The 24,253-nt window shown below is 44.3% G+C and overlaps 1 protein-coding gene across 1 annotated transcript; it reads left to right on the top strand.

Moving 5' to 3' along the window:
- The first annotated feature begins 1,371 nt into the window (after positions 1 to 1,371).
- LOC127235807 (sepiapterin reductase-like) lies at positions 1,372 to 11,030 on the top strand. The gene is made up of 4 exons (XM_051203245.1): positions 1,372 to 1,438; positions 7,677 to 7,793; positions 8,166 to 8,456; positions 10,680 to 11,030. Exons 1-4 carry the CDS (start codon positions 1,372 to 1,374, stop codon positions 10,868 to 10,870), a joined length of 666 nt encoding a protein of 221 aa, XP_051059202.1. The 3' UTR covers positions 10,871 to 11,030.
- Positions 11,031 to 24,253: the final 13,223 nt, after the last annotated feature.

Here is a 24,253-nt window from a genome sequence, read left to right as displayed (position 1 = left end):
TCTCCAAATAGTAAAAGGTCAATATAGGAAGTGGTGGTGCATGCCAGCACTTGGAAGGCAGAGGAAGTGGTGGTGCATGCCTTCTTTTCCAGCACTTGGAAGGCAGAGGCAGGTGGGTCTCTTTGAGATTGGGTTGGGGCTAGCCTGGTCCACAGAGAGAGAGAGTTCCAGGACAGCTATGCCTACACAGAGAGACCCTGTCTAGAAAAAACAAGCAAAGAAAAGATGAGAAGGAGTTTTATTATAGCACAGGCTTTAGGAAAATCAGGAAAGACTGTCCTTGCCCACAAAATGTCACCATTTTCCCAAAGGGACAGGTATTTGGAGGAGTGTGTGTGTGTGTGTGTGTGTGTGTGTGTGTTTCTAAGGCATTCTGGGCAGATGACTCGAGCACTAGGACTTGTACTCTGAGCTCTTTTGTTTCAAAACCATTATTGTTTTCATCCCCTGTTTCTGATTGCACACTACCTTTGGTACTATACTCACCCCCCACCTTAAAGTAGAAAAGAAAATGTCCCATATGAAAGGAGAGCTTCAAGCCAGCAGAAGGACAGGAGATGGAGGAGGGGCTTGTCCCACCAAGGACTATTCTTTTCTCCCTGGAAGAATCTGCTCCCTTTATACTTTCAGTTACTGTGTACTTGAATTCTTTTCAGCTGCCCTTTTCCGTACATAACAAACAAAGAATGAGATCTGACTACGTCCTCTGCCCTTTCCAGTCATGAACTTGAATTGCCAAAGAAGATCCTAACATAACGACCCTAGCAGAATTCTTTCTGCCAAAGACAAGACACATTGGTGCTCTTCCCTGAGAGACCACCCAGTGTGGCCTACCAGAACTCTCAACAGGAGTCCACATGACTTGACTTCTACTCATAAGAGGCTGAATAAAAAGGGAAACACTGAGGGACTTGGAAGGGGTAGAAAGAGCCAGTGAGATTGGGGGAATATGGTCCAAGTTTTTGTACATGTATGTAAATGTCACTGTGAGAATGTTTTATAGTTAATATAAACTAATATTTTTAAATGGTGAAAGAATGAATAAGTCCAAATAAAATGACATGTTAAAAGAGAGTAAAAGTCCAATAAAAAAATAAAAATTGCCCCAAATTGTACCCCAAACCAAGGAAAAAGGAAGATATAACTAGTTTAAATCCAGAGAAACAAAAGCTCTAAACCCGAGATCTATAACTTAGAAGACAACTCACTGTGTTCTGATTCAACAGTTCACGAATATCCAAGTACAAGTGGTTCACTAATCTCAGTTATCTCCAAACAGCTAACCGCTTCTGAAAGTGCAGACTGGAGTCAGACTCAGCCAGAGCTGTTAGTGCTCAGGTGTCTGTCATTGTGAGGTCACAGCAATGACCAATGACGGCCCAGCACACCTCACTGGTTTTCCTTAGCTTCTTTGGCCAAGGACAGGAAGGCCAGTGTGGTCAGTGGGCAGTAGGGGCCTGAGGAGACTGGCTCCACTCACATGGCTGTCCCCAATGCTGCCCAGTGAGCCACTTCTTCCGGTTAAGCCAACTTCCTGAGGTTCAAAATTTCCTCAAATTGTGTTTCCCAGTATAAACTGTGTCCAAACACTTGATTCTTTGTGGGACATTAACACTCAAACCTTACCCAGGATGCTTTCCACTCTAGTAATGAAACAAGGAATCCTGAGTGACAATGGACCCCAGAGCATTGACCTTCCTCAGTTATGGACTCTAGTAGACTCCAGGCAGTAGGTGCATAGTTCTTTTTGATTTTCACTTTGCCCTAGCCTTCTGTGCCAAGTTTGTACTAACTAATCATGTCTACACTGAAAGAATTCATTTTATTTTTCTCTAAAGACAGATTTCTGGGTTCTATAGGATGATTCCATTGGGATGTTGTGACAAAATATTGTGTTCCATTGCACTCTAGGGCCTGGGAATAACATCTGTGTGGGATAAAGATGTCATCATTCATTACATGATCCCCACTAGGCCGGAGACTTCTCACCAAAGCCCAGGATCCTAGAAGACAGTGGCCTGATGTGTTCAAAATGGTCAAGAACCCTGAGACAATGGATATGGGAAATGGAGCCATACCCTGGCACCCTAGGCCCAGTGATGGCCAGCACACCTCACTCACACACATGTCCCCAAGTATGTGATGGCTGTTCTGGTCTTTGTGGCAGAAGGTCACAAGAAGAATGGTTACTGTGTGATGAGAGATGTCATTCTGTATATGTTTCTCATACTGGTTAATAATAAAGCACTGTTGGCCAATAGGAAAGGAAGATAGGAGGGACTAGGAGACAAGGAGGAAATAGGAAGTAGTAAGGAGGAGTCAAGATGGAGAGTCTGAAGAAAGCAGTATGCCGCCGGCTCCCCGGTAAGAGAAATACATAGATCAGCAGAAATGGGTTAATAATTAAGGCAGAGCTAGCCGATAAGAAACAAGTAACCAGGCCAACAGCATTGTATCAAATACAGAGTCTCTGTGTATTATTTGGGGCTGGCGGCGTGGCAGTGGGACCAGACAGGCAGCGGCAGGCGGAAAAACCGTACTCCTTACAGATGGCGCCCACGTGGCTAGTAAGAACTGACACTTAAAATTTAGCAAAAGCTTAAAAAAGGGTTTTAGAAACAAAAGAACAGAGACAAGCAAGGTTTCTTGGTAGCAGCATTTTTCTCAGTTGAACTCTGCTTTGCTAGAGACATGCAGATATTCGCGCGGCTCCTTTAAGGGAAGATTCCTGACTCAGCATAAGCGGCAAAAAACCGCACAGCTTTTAAATAACTCTGCTAACAATTTATTGGTGTGTATGAGAGATGGCAATGGCAGTGACCACATCTCCAAGCCGGCAGAATGCTTTCTGGGTGGCAGCGCAGACCAAGGTGGTGAGCACAGCTCTCAGTGCTGGCGGTAAAAGTACCCGCCACCATCTTTGGTAAACCGCGGCAGAAACAAAGACTTTCATTTTAACAATGTTGTTGTTTAACAGATAAAGACTCATGGCCAGAAAAAGATAAAGATTTACAGTAGAGACAGATTCACATTAAGAAAAGGTGCTAAAAGTTTACAGTGTGTTTTAAAAAAATACATAGGCTTGGGAGAGAAAAATAAAATGTTTTTAAATAGACAAAGAGGAACTGGGTGTGGTGGCACACACCTTTAATCCCAGCAATTGGGAGACAGAGGCAAGCAGATCTCTTGTGATTTGCAAAGTAAACCTGGTATGCAGAGTGAATTCCAGGGCAGATAAGAGTTACAAGGAGAAGCTCTGTCTCAAAAAATAAAAAGTAAAAGAAACAGAGTAATAATAAAGCCACATAAAGATGAAAAGCTCAGAGAGAATCTGGTTACTGTATGGAATTATATTGTCTTTATATCATTTGACTGCTGAGGAAACAACAACTGTTGAAGGAAATACTGCTGGATTAATTCAATTTATATATTTTAAAAATGCTTTGACTCAAACATTTAAGTTCAAGGACAAGTTACTGGGGAAAAGGATTTCTATTTTTGTTTCCACAGAAAATAAAAAGCTGTGGATTCCTTCCAGACTAATGTGGTTTGATCAAGCCAGGCCCCCTGAAACAGAGTCGCTGGTGATCCAACATTCAAAACAGCTTGGACAAAGCAGCCTCGAAGACTACAGCCAAGATTTCTGCAACTTCTTAGGATCCCCATGACAGCGCCCCCTGTCAGCAGGAAGTAGTTTGGAAAGAACGACGCCCAAATTCCCAAATATTGTTTATAAATGTTTGTTTTCATTTAAATGGACTTGGTTATAAATGGGTAATGTTCACAGCCAATTCTTTTTAAAGGTAAAAAGGGGATTGTGGTATAGATATGACTACTTTGTTTTGGAATGGATTTTCATTTATTGATTCCTTTGTTTTGGAATAGATTTTCATTTATTGATACCATTTAAGGTCAATTTTGTGATTAAGTATATTTCTCCTCTTGTTTAGATGTTGTGTTTATATAGCTCATTTAGAAATGTAATGTATATTTTAGTACAGATTTTAGATAGTTACCTATAATAGTCAAAACTTATAGCTAGGTGAGTTAGGTTTTCTAGATATGCAGAGATGTATTTGAGATAGATAGGAATTCTTCAAACCTTTCAAAGACCTACAGAATATGGCATTTAAAATGGTTTAGGGTTTTACTTGACAATGAGACATAATTGTTCCTGGCAACACCACCTGCGTCAGAAAGGAAGATGGACATTGAAGACTAGCCATTTGGACAAGATATTGCTCTTGTCTGGACTGTTTGACTTTATGCTGTATAAACTGGACATGCAGGATCCACAGAAAAGTGACTGCTGATTCAAGATAAACATTGCTACAGAGTTCCTGCTTCATGGAAGAGTCTGCCAGACAGTCTACAGGACACAGAGGAAAGTGACTGACAAACTGCCAATACAAGAAGACAGCTTAAAGTTTCCTGCTTTGCTGAAGGGTCTGCCAGACACACTATGGCCTATGGGCTGAAGATGGAAGATTACAAAAGAACTTCGGGTGACCAGGCAGTGAGTTGTTTCTGTCATTTCTAGAGTTTATATACTATCCTTCTGTGGTCTTTGATGGAGTTGAAGACAAATAGTTATGGTTATAGTTTTCCTTAGTTAGGTTTAAAGATAAGTTACTTAGACTTTAGACACACAAAGATAGAATAGATGATGGAATATTTTCTTCAAATCTTGCTAAATGTTAATGGACTAAATAGTGTTAACTGTGATTCTTATTTGATAACTGTTATGTGATATATTTTGCTATGTTAAGGTTAAAACCCTTCTTTTTATTTAGACAGAAAAGAGGAGATGATGAGAGATGTCATTCTGTATATGTTTCTCATACTGGTTAATAATAAAGCACTGTTGGCCAATAGGAAAGGAAGATAGGAGGGACTAGGAGACAAGGAGGAAATAGGAAGTAGTAAGGAGGAGTCAAGATGGAGAGCCAGGAGACAGCTGGACGCCAGCCGCCTCCCCGGTAAGAGAAGGCCATGTGAAAATACATAGATCAGCAGAAATGGGTTAATAATTAAGACAGAGCTAGCCGATAAGAAACTAGTAACTGGCCAACAGTATAATATCTAATACAAAGTCTCTGTGCGTTATTTGGGGCAGGCACAGCTGCGGGACAAGACCTGTCGGCGGGCGGAAAAACCGAACTTGTTACAACTGTGATATTCTCTATTCCTCCCAAGACCCATTTCCTATTTCTAATGTTTATTTCCCAGATTTTCCCCAACTTCAAAAACAGAGTGGGTCCAATATTCAAACACAGGATCATTCCTTGGACATTTGACATCCAAATCCTAATGCAGACCCTTCCCACTTTAATAAGTATAGGTGGAGTCATGTGATGTATAACAGGCTCCAGATGTTGTCCTTCACTGGGTTATGGACACTATCTACTGCTGTGACAAAACCATGACCAAAACCAACTTGAGGAAGAAAGATTTGTTCCAATTTCACTGTTCTTAAAATTACTTCCTGCTGTCTGGGGGCAACAACATGTTTAGGGGATCCTAAAAAATCTTGGGGGGGGGGATTAACTGTTAAACTGTATCATTTGTTGTCCAGTCTCTGCATGATGGGAAAATTTGTCTCAATTCCTGGCTAGAGTAGTCTCTGAGACTGGATCATCTCTGCTGGCCTCCTTGAAATTATTCTGAGCAGTTTGTAGTTCAAAGTCAATCTTTGCTCAGCTTAATGGTGTTATCATAGTTTTGATGAATTTGTTATGAGTTTCCATTTTATTTTCTTTCTTTCTTTTTTTTTTTTTTTCAAGACAGAGTTTCTCTGTGGGAACAGTCCTGGCTGTCCTGAAACTTACTTTGTAGACCAGGCTGAGCTCTAACTCACACAAGCCTCTGCCTTTTAGAGCAGTGATTAAAGGAGTGCATGACCTCCACCTGGTTTGGACTCAATCTAATTTTTGGAGACTTCAGAGATCACACTAGGTCTGATTACTTCTTTTCTTCATAATTTTTTCTGGGTAGTTCTCCTTCCTTTGGGTGCTTATTTATCCAAAGACCTTAAATTCTTCAAGATGATTGTTTTTGTTTTCCTGATAAAAAAACAAAAGCCTTCCCCAACCATAACTTTGGGGAGCTTCCTCATCTAACCCTTGTCAGTTTCCACCTATGGCTTCTCCTGAATTCGTTTTTATTCTGTAGCTCTTCTATCATCCAAACAATATGTTTTCTTTCAATAGCAATTAGGTTATTTAATTGTTCTGGGAAGGAGTTTCAACCACAGTGGCAGGAAACAAATCAAACAGTTGGCATAGGGGCTTTCCAGGGGTCCCTTAAGGCATGTCCTAAAGGCAAAGGGTTACCTTATAATCCCTTGCTGATTTACATTCCTTTGTCCCAAACCTGCCTTTGCTAATCTTTTTGCATAATCCAGAAGTGAGGGGCATTCTGTTTGGATTATATTTATAAAAAGAATTGTTTCTAGAAGCACCCTGTTTAAATCCCTTTTCAGGTGACCTTGTGTGCCTCAATTAAAATATTTGACAGTTTGATTTTTCTTTAAGCCTTTTGAAGTACCATAGCACTTCACCTACTGGACTGTCTCCCCACCCTCTCCACCCCCTTTTTCTATATTATGTTTTATTTTGTGTCAGAGTTTCATATACCCCAGGTGGCCTTGAGCTCACTGTGTAGTCTGGAAGATCTTTAAACTCCTTTTGTAAATCAGACAATAACAAACTCAAAGGCCTAGTGAAAACTATGTGGTTTTAAATTTATAATTCACAGAAAGGGACTCCAGCATAGAGAAAAGTCATAAGCGGCCAAGGTGCTGATTTGACACTAGGCAGGAGACAGAGTCATTCCTGATCTCTCTCCTGTAGACCTGTAGGACTCCCATCCACCTAGTTCCCCATCTCACCCCAGGCCAAAATTCTCATCCAATAAAAAAATGTGGAACTTGATACAAGCCCCTTTTGATCACCAGATTCCCTATTCTGATCCTGCTAAATTGCTCTGCATAGCACTTATCCGAAGAGGGGCTAGTGGCTAACTAGGGAAGACAGTCTTAGAGCACCCTGCTTGTCTGTCACTAGGATCTAGCTCGTCCCATGCTGAGAATGGACTGTAACAATCTCTTTCTTACACTCCTTATCCTTCACTGACATAACTGAAGTGCTGGGTAAAAAAGTGTGTACCACCACGCTAGCCCAGGGAATTTTTCCTTACCATTTGACATTATTAGGTGGTTTAATACATTCATGACACGGGTTCATGTGCTAAAGTGTCTTTCCGAAGCTCCAGAGGAATCAAGGTGTGTTTTTACTATTAGATGGGTCATTATCTCATTTAAGAGATGGTTCTGAGCATTAGTCTTTCTGTTCCCGTGTCCTGTTCATTTTGTCCTAAGGGAGCACCTGGGCTCCACTAAAGCAAGCTTCTGTCATCCAGGGTGCAAAAGGACACCAAACTCTACACAGGTAAGAAAGGACTTGGGACACTGATACCACTGGTCGTTTCCTGGTATGCCTTGTATGGATGAAGGCAAACCCACCCTGGTGGAAGAAGCTGGTTGTGGAATGGAGTGGAAATCCAGGAAGGAGCTGAGCTTGTAGGAGTGGCTCGAGTGAAATCAGCTGCTCTGGGAAGGACCTGGAATTTCCTGTCAGGCCATGCCTCCCTGGCTATTGATCATTCTCTTCACCCAGATGCTGGTGGATGCTTGTCCACCTTTCTGCTACCCTGTGTCAAGGGGAGGCCCTGCCCCGTGCATGAGCTCCCCAGGCCCGAGGGGCTGCAGCGCCTGCTGCTCATCAACAATGCAGGTGAGACTCACGGCCAGACCAGGGTTGCGTCCTCTCACTAGTGGGTAGTCCCTAAAGTCCAGACTCCAAGCGGAAACAGGATGTCCCTGCACGGTTAGCCCAGCCTTGCTGTCTAAAGCGCCTGTAGAAATTTCTCCATTGCCTTGAACAGTGCCTCCTGGCGGGAGCGGAAGTCATGACAGCAGGTCTCTGAACAAATCCCCCTGCTTTTCTACTCCCAGTCAGGTGTGTTCTTAGCTTGCGTTAAGGTTGTCTGCATAGCTGGGGTAAATGGGTAAAATGGATATGAGGAGGAACTGCGGAAGGCTGAGGAAAAGAGACCCCCAACTCACCCCCCGCTGCTGTGTCATTTGTTCCGTCCTGTTCTTTCAGGCTCTCTTGGGGATATTTCCAAAGGCTTCCTGAATGTGAATGACCCAGCTGAGGTGAACAACTACTGGGCTCTGAACCTGACCTCCATGCTCTGCTTGACCTCCGGCACCCTGAAGGCCTTCTCAGATAGCCCCGGCCTCAGCAAGACTGTGGTTAACATCTCATCTCTGTGTGCCCTACAGCCCTTCAAGGGCTGGGGGCTGTACTGTGCTGGGAAGGCTGCCCGAGACATGTTGTGCCGGGTCCTAGCTGCTGAGGAACCCAGTGTGAGGGTGCTGAGCTATGCTCCAGGTAGGTGGGTGATACTGCAATTGCTGCCCCGGACATGGCTGGTACCTTTCTGCGGCCTGGGCAAGGGAGGGAGACTGGTCTATATTCTCAGTAATAGAAAGAATAGATTGCACCCTGCCTCGTCTTGCAAGGGAAATACAGACTGCAAAAGTTAGAACAGTCAGGGACAGAGGTACTCAGCATTAGGAGATGCCTGACTAACAGGTGGGACAAAACATCCATACACATAAAAACAAAATTACAACTAAAAAAACAAAAGACTATATTACCTTTGTATGTTTAGCTGTGTTTTTTGTCCCTCAATGGCCACATATTATTCATGTACCCCAACACCTAGCAAAGCTTCATGGATGCTGGCCACAATAATTGTTCAAAGACAAGCAGGCAGACATTGTTGAGTGGTGAGCATGCCAGGCTGAGCTATGCTGGAACCCTGAATGGGGTGGGAAAAGAGTGCTCGCATGAATAAGACAGGGCCCCTGTTCTCATCAAAATTACGGGTATCTGGTCTTCTGTGCCTTGTCTTGTCTGACCAGCCTATTAAGTTGCCACCATGCTGGGGCCTTTCTTCTAGGCTTGTAATTTTTGTGGTTAGAGAGTAGCAATATGTGGTGGAATGTGTGAGCAACTCAAGGGTGGAATCCAGTTATCTGTACTGTTTGGAAGAGGTCAGGATCCTGGGAAATGGTCTGTGTACTACTTGAGTGGGCAGGCCAGGATCCAAACTTGTTTCTAAGTTCTTGGTCTGCCTGGGTCTCCTCATAATTAACTGGCACCTGCCCTCCACACACATACATGAGACTGCTTGTTCCAGTTCTCCGGCTCTGAGCTCAGCCTAGACTCATTCAGACAGCAGTGATCACACCTAAACCACAGCTAGGAGGGCAGCTGATTGCAGAGGGGCTCAGAGCTAAGTTAGCTCCCTGGAGGCTGCTTCAGCATCGTGGAGAAACTACTAAGAGGCCTAGGTATCCCCACGGCCTGTAGACAAGCAGGGGCCACTCCAGTAAGAGTGGTCTAACAGGTTTCCAAGGACAGGTAGCAAGCCTGTCCCCAGAGGCGCTCAAGGAGATAAACTGGGCACAGTGGAGAGAGCACTTGAGAGGTGGGAGCAGGAGTTCAAAGTCAGCCCTGGCCACACAGCCCGTGTGGGCGACACGAGACTGAGTTTCAGAGCAAGAGGACATTCTAATGAAGCAAAGTGAGTCTTCTTCCAGCCCAGGATTCCCGATTTTTCTGTCCCTGAACACCATTAAAATTGGGTAGGCTACACAATTCCTTGAGGGCTGTTTATTAGCAGGTGGAAGACATTATACAGAAATGCTAGTGAGGTTGAGGGGGTGTGTGTGTGTGTGTGTGTGTGTGTGAGAGAGAGAGAGAGAGAGAGAGAGAGAGAGAGAGAGAGAGAGAGAGAGAGAGAGAGAGAGTTTGCATTTATGTTTATGGGTATTTTGCCTGAATGTGTTATCTGTTCATCACATGCAGTACCTGCAAAGGCCAGAAGAGGGCACCATCCCCCTTGTTACTGGAATTATAGATGATTTGTGAGCTGACATGTTGGTTCTGGGGATCAAACCCTGGTTTTCTGCTAGAACAGCAAGTACTTTTAACAGGGAGGCATCTCCTCTCTCGTCCCCTGCACTCAGCTTTCTACTGGGGATCTGAACTCAGGACCTTGTGCTTGTACAGTGAGTACTTAGCCAACCGAGCCCCCATCCAGGGTTTTGAGGAGCTGTGGGCCAGCAAAGGGCAGCCAGGTGAATTTATCAGAGGGCTGGAGGAGGACTTGAAATAAGAAAGCAAAGTTAAGTCATGGACCTGCTGGAGACCATGCTGACGGTGTCCTGGTCCCTGGTTGGCGGCAGGTGGAGTAAGACACCTGCAGGGTCCTAGTGTCTATGGATAAAGTGGGAAAGTCAGGAAGAGGTGTCACGTGGATAAGAGATGATGCGCTTGATTGTAAACCACGCTTAATAGACTCCAGCTTTGAGTTCAAAACTCAGTAGTAATGTGAGTGGGCATGGTGGCCCTTGCCTGTAATCCTGGTCCTGGAGAAGCTATGGCAGGAGGATTCTGAATTTCAACACAGAAAACAACTGAAAAGAGAAGAAAAGTTAAAAGACAACATAATGGAGCCTTGGGGCAGACCTGACTCAGCTCCACCCTCCACACACAGTGGGAACCTACAACTTCTGTCTCTACCCTGTACTTTACATCCACTAGGTCCCCTGGACACAGATATGCAGCAGTTGGCTCGAGAAACCTCCAAGGACCCAGAGTTAAGAAACAGACTACAGGAGCTAAAGTCAAAGGGGGAGCTGGTGGATTGTGGGACCTCAGCCCAGAAACTGTTGAACTTGCTTCAAGAGGACGCCTTCCAGTCTGGAGCCCACGTTGACTTCTATGACTGTTAAGACCATGTCCTGCCACAGTGCCCCTCCAACCTGGCCTAACACAAAGATAAGCCCTCAGACACAGCCAGCAAAGAGTGGCTGGCTCTACCGGCCATCGGATGGCTTCTGCAGAGGCTGAGAGGGAGGTGATGGCATTGGAGCTCTCTGTCCCCAGGAAGAGAACTTTAGAGCTGGGAAGAGGAGGAGAAGCTGAAACACTGTTCAGGGGAGGTTGAGTGTCTCGTCTATGGGGTGAGGAGGGCGGGATCTGGTGCGTGAAGAGGACCGAGGGCATCGCATTACTGTTCCTTGAATTTCCTATGTTTGTTCTGCTGCCTTCTTCCTCTGGTATCCACTGTTTCTCCCTTGACTCTAGTCCAAATGCACGGACAGGTATAAGGCTGTGCAGTGGTGTGGGTCGCCCTTCACGCATGCCTGCTGACCTCCTCTAGAGGGCGCCGGATTCCGTAGCTAGGGTGTCCTGAGCTCTTTTCTGCTGTTACTTCCCAGAGCCTTGCCAGAGAGCTGCCTGCCTCCTGGAGTCCAGGCCCACAGCGTGGTCAGTGTAGGGCCAAAGGCTTCGGGCTGGATCCACGGGGACGCCTATGCCTTTGTCCCGCTTCTGCCTACACTGACCTGCTTTACTGCCGTTCCCTAGGGTCCTAGAGCTAGTCCACTTTACTGCCGCTCCCTAGGGTCCTAGAGCTAGTCCATGAGTATCCATGCCCAGGGCCCAACACAGCAGCAGCCCTCAGCAGTGAGTGCTGGGACTCCCAGTTCTACCCTTGCCCACCTGGCAGTGCTGTAAACAGACCCCAGCTCCTGTGATGACTGACCCCTCTTGACCCTGTCCCTGTGGCTCATGGTCTGCTGTGGGGAGATGGACAAGGATCCATGAAGGAAATGTTGAGAGATTCCAACCTTGTACAGAGTGCAATCATGTGTGTATGTAGGCCTGCACACACACACACACACACACACACACACACACAACACACACACAAATACACACATACACACACAAATACACGCACACACGCACAAATATACACACATACACACACACAAATACACACACATACACCCACACAAATACACACACATGCACAAATACACACACACAACACACACACAAATACAAACATACACACACAAATACACACATACACACACACAAATACACACACACACACAGGTCCCAAGTCATTTATCATTCCTGTACTTGTATTTTCAGGTGTGGTCTCTCACTGATTGTAAAGCTTACCAGTTAGCTAGACTTCGAGACTGGCAGCCAGAGAGTCCCAGAAGCCTCCTGTCCCCACCTCTCCAGCACTGGAATTACCGATTGTATCACTACACCCAGCTTTTTACAACACTGCTGTGGATCTGAACTCAGGTTGTAATGTTGAGCAGCATTTCCCCAATGAGGCATCTCCTCAGCCTCCAAGACTTGCATGAGACTTAAGGGGGGGGGGTGGCAACATGAGGGAGAGAAAGTACTGCTCTGCTCTCTGAATAATTCAGATACAGAAAACAAACCAGACTCAGTGATAGTCAAAGACTGGGACAGGTGAGCATAAACAGAATGTGGGTATAGAGAGAGTTCAGTGGGCAAAGACACATTTTACCAAATGGTCCACTTGAGTTCAGTCCCCAGAATCCACATGATGGAAGAGAGAACCAACTTACACAGATTGTCTTCTGACCTCACAAGCATGCCCCCTCCACCAAATATAAATAACAATATGTTTCAAAAGTTCAAACACCCACTCAGAAGGCAGCAGGCAGATCTCTGTGTGAATTGAGGCCAGCCTGGTCTATAGAGTGAGTTCCAGGACAGGTAGGGCTGTTGCACAGAGAAACTAACTTAGTCTTGAAACAAACAAACCAAACCAAACTTCAAAATGAGCATTGGCCTTTAATCCTAGCTTTCCAGAGGCAGAGGCAGGGGAGTCTCTGAGTTTGAGGCTAACTTGGTGTACAGAGCACATTCCAGGATAGCCATAGCTATACACAGAAACTTCTTGAAAAACCCAATTTAAAAGATGCAAATGAGAGCTGGTCTTGAACTTGAGGCCAACATCTTCCCTCAGCCTCCTAAGTGCTATAAGTGTGTTTGTGAGCCCAGCCCTCCTCATTAGGCTTGCATTTAGCACCAATAGACTGCTATCTGGATACAGAGAGGCTAGTGTATTTTTTTGAGGCAGGATTTTTTCCTGTAGCTCAGCTTTGGCAGGTCTGGTACTGTGTAGACCATGCTGCCTTAAATTTAATGCAATCTGCCTCAGCTTCCTGAATGGCTGGGATTATAGGTATTCTATCACCCCCTGCTTCAAATGGGCCTGCCTTTATTTTATTGTTTCTGTACAGGGTCCCATGTATTTTAGGTTGGTATTGAACTTGCAATGTAGTAGAGGGTGCCCTTGAACTCCTGTCTTCCTGTACCACAGCTCTTTAAATCTTGGAATACAGACCTCTGACTTCTGAATGCTGGGTATGTGCCTCTATGTCCAGAGTCACTCACAGAAGTAGGCAGAGACCTGAAGAATGGTATTGAAGCTTGAATTGCCTCTCATTGGTTAATCTCTAACATTAACATGACCAATTTCACCTCTTTTTTTCCGGAATTTGTTCCAATCCTGGAGAATATGTTAAGTGGGAAATCAGTAGAAATAAGTATTGACTTAGGAGCCAGCTCCTGATGAGCAATAAGGACAAGGGTCTGTGGTAACAAGTTGATCATGTGAGCAAGGGAACATGGTCTAATTAATGGGCAGCAAAACAAGCAAACAAGAATGAACAGGGATGATCACCACAGCCAGTGATCATCTCTTGCCTGACTGGGCAAATGCTGCATGATCATCCCATGACAGTTCCAGGGGTATACAACAGCATGCGGTACTCACTGGCTCCGCCCACATTTGTGTCTAGAAAATGACCAATCTCAGTAAGAAATGATCAACTTCTCTTCCAGCTCAGCACAGTGTAACTGGGCATTATTTGTCATCCTGGTTACCTGCACGGTCTGGAGCATGTCTCGCTTTCCCTTAATAAACTTTCCCTTTGCTCTCTCCTTTGCGTTCCTTATCCCTCATCAATGTCAGAGCAAACTGTAGAGCCAGTGGCTCAGGTGGTTCTGGTAACCACTGATTGATCATTGATTGCCGGGGCCCACGGGGTCAGTCAATAGGGACCCTGAGGTAGGGAGTAAGAAAGAGGGGACAAGAGATGCAAGAGATGGAGACAAGACAGTCTTCTGATTAAGTCTCATTTAAATAATATAACCACAGGGTTTAAGTAGTGGAGAAATGAGGGAATGGGCCAAAGGGAGGATGTGAGGGAGGCAGAATGTCCTTCCAAGCAGGACACAGGAGTCCTGCTATGAGATAACTTGCTATACGATAAGACTGCAGCTGGGACTCTTTCAAGGTCAGGCTGCATCATGTTTAACAAGAGAACAGTCATAGGAGAATGGAAAATTGCCAGTATGTTAGTATCTAAGACAGTAGTAGGAAAGATGGCTGTTAAGATGCTAACTTTGCTCTGGTGTTGCCCACAGGTCCCCCTTTAAATATAGTATTAAAAAGGCCGTGAGGTGGGATAGCCTTGAGGGGGCTGTGTCTGTCTTTGTCAGAGGAATTCTTGGATCAGGAGTGTGGCATAGCCTTACCCGTCATTGGAGATGATATCTTGTGATGACCATTCCTGTCTTTGGGGGCAGGATACTCTCTGTCCTTCCTCCGTTGCCCATCATTGGCTAACCAGCCCTGCTCGCCAAGGAGAGGATGACCTTGACGGATTTATCGATACACAGGTTTAGTTGTGTATTGTCTAGAGTTCATCATAGCTGTCTCCCACATTGGCCATATCAAGGCGATGATAATGCACCTGTATGGGTTGCATTTTTATATCATCCATTTGATTTTTAATGAAGGCCATCAATTTGCTAAACGGAAAAGGTCCTAACAATAAAGAATTAGTAGGCCAAGCAGGGGACCTAGCAGGGGAAGGAGTAAGGCCATTCCAGGTGCTCCAAATGGGTTGATCAAACAGCTGTGATGCTTCTCAAGCTCTTCTTGATGTTTCTTGATTCTGTCTCGAACTATTCCGGATTTGTTAGCATAAAAGCAGCATTTTTCCTGTAAAGTCAAACAAATGCATCCCTTGTCAGCAGTGAGCCTAGCCCTCTTCTATTTTGTAGGACCATCTCTGCTAGAGAGTCAACTTATTCCTGAAGGTCCTGGACTGACCTATAGATGGTCTGTACATCATCAGCAAGCTGTTGAGACAGCTTGGAGTATGATTTTATTGCTATTCCCATGCCTGCGGAACCAATGGCTAGGGCTCCTGAAATACCAAGTCCAACCAATATTGGATGAATTGGACTGCACTCCTGTGCCTTGGAGTGAAATAGTCTATGCTGGTTGGGTATTGGGATGGGCTCATCCCCCAGGTATTATTTCTGTATCTGGAAGGAGGGTAGCCAGGACACACAATCCTGTCCAATCAGCAGGCAGCAAGGAATAAGCCAAGTCATTGCCGCAAGCTAGGACTTGTCCAGGCCCAGCATATAGAGCTGTGGCTATATGAATCACTGAAAAGCAAGAGGTAAAGGCTTGTCCTACATCTATATCAAAACTGACATTCTTAAAATGTTTGTAAAAGCATGAGGAATTATTAAACCCTGTGGGCTGAACCTTAAAGGGGACACTAAGTGTGCAGTTTATCCTTCAGCATGAAATCACAATTAGGCAACAAGGAATCATTGAGCACAGGGACTGCTAGTTCCAGGAGGTTCCCAAGGTCAAACACAGCCAGCAGTCTTTTGCTAGGCTGGGGTTGGTAATGCTTAAAGCATACTGGGTAGCAGACTGAATATCTGAGGTTTGGGAGTCGATGTCTGCACCTCTGGGTTTGGGAAGTAATAATGGACGATAATCTATTCGAGGAATCAGAGACTCAATCATGGTTTGGATTTTTTTTCTTGGATTATGGTTTTTCTGACCTGGCCTGCCAGCCAGTCAACCATCAGAAACATGAATGGGGGCTATCTTATTCCAGCACACTGGTTGTCCAGGTGGAGCAAAGCATGAAGCCTGAGCATATTTGCTGGAGCTGAGAACCTGAGGGATAGTTCCCCAGTCTCTTCCAAAAGACCATCTGGAACAAAATCCTATGCCAGAGGCCTTTTGAAGAGTACCTTCTTGTTTTTTTGTGGGCAATTATTTGCAAAGTTGCCTGAGTCTCCACAATTGAAACATTTATTTCTGCCCTGATTTGATAGGAATTGTTTAAGAGGAGTACCTTGCATAGCAGCTACCACGACAAGCCCCTGTTGGTAGGCTGCTCCTATCTCACTTAGCACAGAGGAGAATGAAGCCAGAGGGATCTGTTTTGTTTGTTTGTTTGTTTTTTGTTTTGTTTTTGATATGGTCTAATGGCAGCCTGACAGGCAGCATTTGCGTTCTCGAATGCTAATTGTTTAAAAAATTCAGTTCTTGAATCTGCACTTCCAAAAATCCTTCCTGCTACTGGTAGTAAACAGTGAACAAAGTCTGAAAAAGGTTCATCAGGCCCTTGCTTAATATTGGTAAGGGAAGAGCTCATATCCCCTTTAGCCTCTTTCATGCACTGGTGGCAGCTGATTTAATTTGTGCATATAGCCCAGGTTCATATTGCCTTTGAACATCTTCTGCCTCAAAATTTCCTTCTCCCTTCTGCATATCAGCATTCCAGCCATTGCTGGCTTGTGCAAACCTTTTTGCAATTTCCTTACAAGCCTCTGCAAAGTCTGATTTCCATAAGAGGTAGTCTCCTCCTGCCAGAGTTGCTCTGGTTGAGATATACCAGTCTGAAGGAGTAAGTCAAGTATTAGCCACAGATTCTATGATGGCAGTGGCATAAGGATCTGTGGCCCCATACTGGGAAACTGCATTTTTAACCTCTTTGATTACATCAAAGCCAAAACCTGTATGATGTCTCCATGTACCCCCTTGTGCATCTGTTGTATCAGGGACAGGAAAGGCAGTTACGTTCTCTAGCTCTGTCTGTTGCTGATGGCTAAGAGACATCCTGGGGGCAGCCCCTTTAAGGAGTGGCCTGGTGGTGATCTTTTGAAAAGTCTTGGAGGATTTGCAGTCCTTAATCTTTCTAATTCGGTAATTAATTCTTGGTGTTCTTTTTCTAAGCAAATTTGTTCCTTAAGATATTGAATTTTGTCCTGTAATTCTTTCTGGGGGCTTAAGACTGGGCAAGCTAGAGGAGGAACTGTAGGAGGAGGTGTATAGGATGGAGGCCATTGTTTTAACGAAGGCCAGTCTGACTCATGATACACTGCTGCTTCCGCCGAGTCCTCTCAGTCCCCATCACTAAGGTCTTCATTCCTGCATGATTTGTTCCTAGTGAAAATATTTAGTGATGGATATATATATATATATATATATATATATATATAGATATATCCATCCATATATTATTTTTGGTGTAGCTCCCAAATCCTTTTTAGAGTGGGTCTTTTTTACACTTTTATCTTGGGTCTGTGGGTTAGTCTTTTTAATATCTTCAATATCACTCTCAAAGGACATCAGGTACTTTTCCTTTGAGCCTTTTTTTTTTTTTTTTTTAGGTTCAGAATTTTTTCAAGGTCAAAGCCATATGGTTTAAGACATTTTTCTCCCTCTTCTATAATATTGGCAACAAGAGGGTCAATTTGTTTGTGAGAAATTACTTCTTCAATTAAGTTCCAATATGCTGTTATGGGGACTTTTTCAGGTCTAGGACTTCCTCTTTCTCTTTGTCTTCTTTTGATTCAGCAGGCTCTTCCCTGCGGCGTTCTTCACTGAAGCCCTCCTACTGAAGCCCGAAGTTGGGTGCCAAATGCCCTGGCCTGCCAGATCAGTCAATAGGGAGAACGAGGGGACAAGAGATGCAAGAGATGGAGACAAGAGAGTATTCTGACCAAGTCTCGTTTAATAAATATAACCACAGGGTTTAAGTAGTGGAGAAATGAGGGAATGGGCCAAAGGGAGGATGTGAGGGAGGCAGAATGTCCTTCCAAGCAGGATGCAGGTGTTCTGCTATGAGATAACTTGCTATACGATAAGACTGCAGCTGGGACAGTTGTAGGAGAATGAAAAATTACCAGTATGTTAGTATCTAAGAGAGTAGTAGGAAGGATGGCTGTTAAGATGCTAACTTTGCTCTGGGGTTCCCCACAATTGATCACCTTAGCATCCTGGATTAATCTAACAAAGCCAAGGCAGGCATTCTAGTTTCACCATCAGAGCTTTGATAAAGTATTAATGACAAAGCAAGGGAAGAGAGAGTTTTCTTGGTTTACAATCCAGGCCACTGTCACTTAGCTGAATTCAAGGCAAGAATTTAATCACCTGCACATATCACTGGCACAGTCAAGAGCAGAGAGCCAATATAGGCATCTTGCTTGCTATTCAGCTGGCTTGTACTAACATAATTCTGCAGTCCAGAGACTGACACATGAGATGATTCTTTCCTCAACAATGAAGACAGTCTCCCACAGATGTGCCCACAGGACATGCTCATCTACAATGCCAACAGTCAGCAAGCCCTGCTCTGAGGGTGTTTTGTGACATAGCTTTGTGATCTGATGGCAATTTTGGCTTTTACTTTTATACAATTATAATAAAGAAAGAATATTAAGTGCTTCAAACGTAAAAGGTCAAGTAACATATAAAGGAGGACCTATCAGAATTACAACTGATCTAAATGGAAACGATGAAAGTCAGAAGGTCCTGGACAGGCATTATGTAGACCTAAAGAGACCATGGATGACATGGTATAAACATGCTACTATACACAGCTTAGCTTTCAATCACCATAGATGGAGAAAACAAGATATTCCTTAACAAAACAAGACTTATACACTACCTATCCCCAAATTCAGGCCTACAAAAAGTACTAGAATGAAAACTTCAATCCCAGGAAGTTAGCTACACCCACAAATCATAGGCAATAGATAATCCCACATCAGTGAATCCCAAAGAAGGGAAAAGAACACATAATACCACCACCACCAAAAAAAAAAAAAAAAGGAACTAGTCATCACTTTAATATCCCTCAATATCAATGAACACAATTCACCTATAAAAAAGACAAATGTTAACATAATGGATGTGGAAACAGAATCCATCCTGCTGCATACAAGAAACACACCTCAACTTCAAAGGCAGACATTACCTCAGAGTAAATTTCCCAATCAAATGGACCTAAGAAACAAGCTGGTATAGCTATCCTAATATGTAACAAAATAGACTTCAAACTAAAATTAATCAAGAGAGACGAAGAAGGCCATTTTATATTCATCACAGGAAAAATCCATTGAGGTGAAATGTCAATTCTGAACATCTATGCCCAAATACAAAGGCTCTTGTATTTGAAAAAAATTACTAAAGCATAAATCACACATGAACCCTCACACACTAATAGTGGGAGACTTCAACACCCCACTCTCACCACTGAACAAGTGTGCCAGACACAAACTAAACAGAAATAAAGGAACTAACGGTTGTTATGACTCAAATGGGCTTAACAGACATCCATACAACATTCCACCCAAACACAGAATATACTGTCTTCTCAGCCCCTCATGGAACCTTCTCTAAAACTGACCACATACTCAGTAGTAAAGCAAACCAAACCCAAAACAGATACAAAAAAAATTGGAATAACCCCCTGTGTCTCATTGGATTGCCAGGGCTTAAAGTTAGAATTCAACAATAATATTAAGTTCAGACAGCCCACAAAACCATGAAAATTTAACAGTGCTCAACTGAATCACCACAGGGTCAAGGAAGAAAAACTAAATGAAAGACTTCCTAAAATTCAATGAAAATGATGGAACAACATACCCAAACTTATGAGACACTCTGAAAGCAGTGCTAAGAGGAAAGTTAATAGTACTAAATACCTCAAAGAATAGGCTGGTTTTAGACTTTTATTTAGTCTGCTCTTGAATTCTTTCCAGCTGCCCTATTCCATACAAAACTGTTAGGGTGGAAGCTTTGCCGGAGTCCCTGGTATCCCTCCCCCATCTCCCTCCAAACCTTGCTGTATCTCAGAAAGCCCACCAAACAATGGCCCTGCCCCCAGAGATACTCAAGACCACTCCTACAGGGTATTTAAACTGTCCCCCAGAGAACAGACTCCTGGTTTTTCTGGTCTCCCTTTCCCATCTCTTCTTTGGGGGACTGGAAGGCCATCCTGGAGCGCTATATCTACTAAACATGGGCTTTTTCTAATTTGGTTTGATTTGGTCTGATTTGGATTGCTGCAATGGCAGAGAGGCTTATTGGGTACAGAATTTTTGAATAGCATCAAAAGAATGGGATCTATTACCTCTGTCCTTGTCAGTCATGACTTTTGAACTGCCAGGAAGATCCTAAGATAACCACCTAGCAGGAGACTTTCTGCTAAATCACAAAGACATGTTTGTGCCCTTAAGACACCAGCTAGCCAGGTGGTGGTAGCACAAGCCTTTAATCTCACTACTAGGGAGGCAGAGCCAGTTCGATTTCTGAGTTTGAGGCTAACCTGGCCTACAGAGTGAGTTTCAGGACAGCCAGAGTTATACAAAGAAACCCTGTCTTGAACCCTACCCACCCCCAAATAAAAGAAAAACTAAAGACCATCCTATGTAGCCTATCCGTTTTTGGTGTAGGAGTCCACATGACTTGCTGTATAAATAGGAAGAAGCAGAAGAAGAAGGAATAGGAGGAGGAGGAGAAGAAGAAGAAACAGAAGCACTGAGGTACTTGGAATCAGTGGGCCAAAGTTTGGGAGATCAGAGTAATGTGTTCAAAGTTCATATACATGTACGGAAATGTCCCTGTGCGATTACTTACTCATGTGTAGTTAATATAAACTAATGCATGTTCTTAACTGTGAAAAAGAAACAAACAAAAGTGAAAATGCCATAAACAGAGACTACAAAAAATAAAAGCAGGAGACTATAAAGAAAAGTAAGACTAAGCACAGTCATTCCTGAAACCAATAAATGATTAAATAAATATGAAAGCCACAAAAGCCAGAGCCTCACTCTGTAGAGGTTCAATAGCTCTGCAAAGTCCTTGTGCAGCTCTTTAGTGTAGAGATCTACCAACCAACAGTGTAACATTGTATGGACAGAAACCATCCCCAGGGCGTTCAGTATATGGCCAGGTGTCCATCATTTCCAACAAAGTAGCACAAACCACACTGATTTCCTCAGTTTCTGCTCTCAAGGACAGGGAAGGCATGGGTAGCAGGAAAGGCAGGTAGCTAGGGCAGTACGGACCCGAGGAGGCTGGTTATATCCAGTTCTCCCTTGTTGTCAGTGACCTACTTCTTCTGGCAAAGCCCCAATTCCTAAGGTCCACACCTTCCCCAAACAGCGCCACCTGCTGGGGTCCAGTGTTGAAACATGATTCTTTGTGGGACATCAGCGGTCTAAATCATAAGGATACTTTCCACTTTATTGATAATAGAAGGAATGGTGGCATTGCCTGCACAGGCATCAGGGTGCTATGCTTAAGTGGGTTGTGGACGCTGATGTTCATCTGCTAGTGGAAAGGTAGCATGGCTCCCTCTTCACTTGCTCCAACAAGAATCTACTCACAAGCACTCCAACAAGTATCTACTCACAAGGCTCTTCTTATACACACTCAAGAGAGTCCATTCCCTTCTCATTAGACTCAGATTGTCCAGAATGGATGGTGGTCTCTGGCTGATGTTGGGAGGTTGTGATAGCTAATCTTTGTCGTGAATGATCTTGAATAATTAGGAATTAACTGAAACCCAGACAGTTTGGGCACACCTAAAAGGGATTTTCCTTGGTTGAATTATTTGAGGTGGAGACTCCCTATGAGTCAGTAGATCCACGTGGGCTGGGATGATAGAGATTTGCACTGGGAGGTTATTTAGTTTGCTTTTATTTTACATGTGAGAGTTGTCAGGTCCAAAGGAAACCCCAGTTCCCCCAAATTCCAGAAGGGAAAATGGCTATCTGCAGTGCCTATTAGCATACCAAAGTGCATGCTGGCCTTGAGGGTCCCTCAGTATCATAACTTCATAATTTCAGAGTTCATGCGTCCTCCAAGCCTTTTTCACCTCCTCGCCTTCCCTAAACTCCGTCAGCTATGCCTTCTCCTTATAACCTTAATAGCTTGCTGCTCCCCCCTCCCTCCTTCTCTCCCTTCCCCTCCCCCACTTTGTCTTTGTCTCTCTCTGTCTCTCTCCTCCCCTCCCTCCTTCCCTCTCTTTCACTCTCTGCTTTGCTGTTCAATCTACTACTTTCTAGTTCTAGACTCTCCCAAATGCCTTTGGATGTTCTTTCTCTCTTATATGCACAACACCTTCCTCTTAACCATATCATGCTGTCAGTTTATATAAGAATGTTTTACCTACATGTATGTATATGTACCATGTGCAAGCCTGGTGCCTGTGAAGGCCAGGAGAGGGTGCTGGATTCTCTGGAACTAGAATTACAGATAGTTGTGAGCCATCCTGTGGATTCCGGGAATTGGGCCTAGGTTCTCTGCAAGTACATTTACTGCTGAGCCATCTCTCCATTTCCATAGTACCGGTTACTTCAGCACAAGTTTTGGGGGCTACCAGAACCCAGCCACTTACTGTTCTTAAACACTAAAGATTCTTTTCAGGCTTAATAGAGAGTCATTAAGATGGGTTTCAGATGAAATGTTCTGGAGAAAGGGAGGAATCTCTGAGCTCAGCAGTTTAGTGATGATTCAAGATAGGATCTCAAGTTACAACTAGAATTACTTTGAGCCTGATTGGCAGCCAATCTGATTGCACTGCCCGACCTTAGCGCTACCATAAAGTAGGAGATTAGCAGTTTAATGAAGTTACAAGTCAGGTTATAAGTATATGACTCTAGTTGTCTTAAGCCAGGGATGGAAGATGCTGTGGAGGAGCATAGCTAATCTTCTCTGTAGCTGCAAACATAGCATTTATCCAGGAATTTCCGTGTATTCTGCATGTTTTGTTGGGTTTTTATGGAAGCTTTATTACATTGGTGTGATTCACTAAATCATTATCCACTAAAGATCAAATGACCTTAGGCCTTTGCCTGCTCCACTGGGATTGGCCTGAAGTTCTAACTCTGATTTAACTTGAGCAGTCCCATCCTGAAGCTACATGGGGCTACCAGCCTTGTTAGGTGACAAGCACACCAAAAGATGCATCTGTAGACTCTAGGAAATTTTTTCCCCTTATTTTACATATCAATCCCAGTTCCCTCACCCTCTCTCCCATCCCACCCACCCCCCCCTCCACTCCACAGGGAGGGTGATGCCTTCCAGGAGGGATCATCAAAATCTGTCAAGTCATTTGGAGTAGGGTCTAGGCCCTCCCTCCTGCCTCTAGACTAAGAGAATATCCCTCCATGGGGAATGTGCTCCCAGAGTCCTTTCATGCACCAGGGATACATCCTGGTTCCACTGTCAGAGGTCCCTTAGACTGCCCAGGCCTTCTAACTAGGCAGTGATTAGAGCAGAGAAATATTTGACAATATCATAAAGCACTTTGATCCTCTCCAGCATGAGACAGGGATGGCAGCCTGGTGAAGGTCAGATAATTGGAAAAGTTTGAGATGTCCTAATTTCTTTGTTCATTTTTTCCCTCGTACAGTTTGATTGTGATCACTAGGGAACCACCTCTCTCTCTCTCTCTCTCTCTCTCTCTCTCTCTCTCTCTCTCTCTCTCTCTTTTTTTTCTTAAATCCCCTGTGTTTCCTAATTTAGACCGGTGTGTCAGAGATTCCAGGCAGTTTGTTAGTGGAGCAAAGTACTGAGTGAAACTTATAATTTAGAGCACTGAAGTCAGGGTGAGACAGAAAAGTTGCACGGTCATGGGAAGAGAGTCTGAGAGAGGAATGGACTCTCCGTATTTTAACCATGGAAGTTGTCTCAGGAAACAACATGTGAACTGAGCCCAAGGCAACAGGGGTGATGTCAGTGTGGCTGGGGACTCGGGGACCAGGCAGGGCAGCAGGTGACATCACCACTCGGGGGACATAGTGAGGTCAGACTCCAGGGAGGCCCTTCATAGTCCCCAACCATGCTAGCGCAGCAACACAGCCAGAATGCCCAGAGTGCTATCAGGGTTCAGTTCATGTTTTCCCCACTGCCTCCTGCTGGCACAGACTCTCCCAACATGTGGGGAGAGCCGAAGGAAGGGTGTTGAGACCTTGTTGGGAGGCACATGTCTTCCCTTAGGAACTCATCTACCAGTGCCAGGTGTGGTATCACACTCACTAAGACAGCAGGAGAAACCACTCAGGTAGGAAGGACAGGGACCCCAAAGCTCAGTTCTCAGATTGTCTTTGCTGGAGGCCAGGGTGCCAGAAGAGAGCTCTTGTTTTTCTAAACGAGC

This window comes from Phodopus roborovskii, unplaced genomic scaffold (genome assembly GCF_943737965.1).
Source record: "Phodopus roborovskii unplaced genomic scaffold, PHOROB, whole genome shotgun sequence".
In the NCBI taxonomy this organism is placed as follows: domain Eukaryota; kingdom Metazoa; phylum Chordata; class Mammalia; order Rodentia; family Cricetidae; genus Phodopus; species Phodopus roborovskii.
This window is presented reverse-complemented; position numbering and strand designations above follow the sequence as displayed.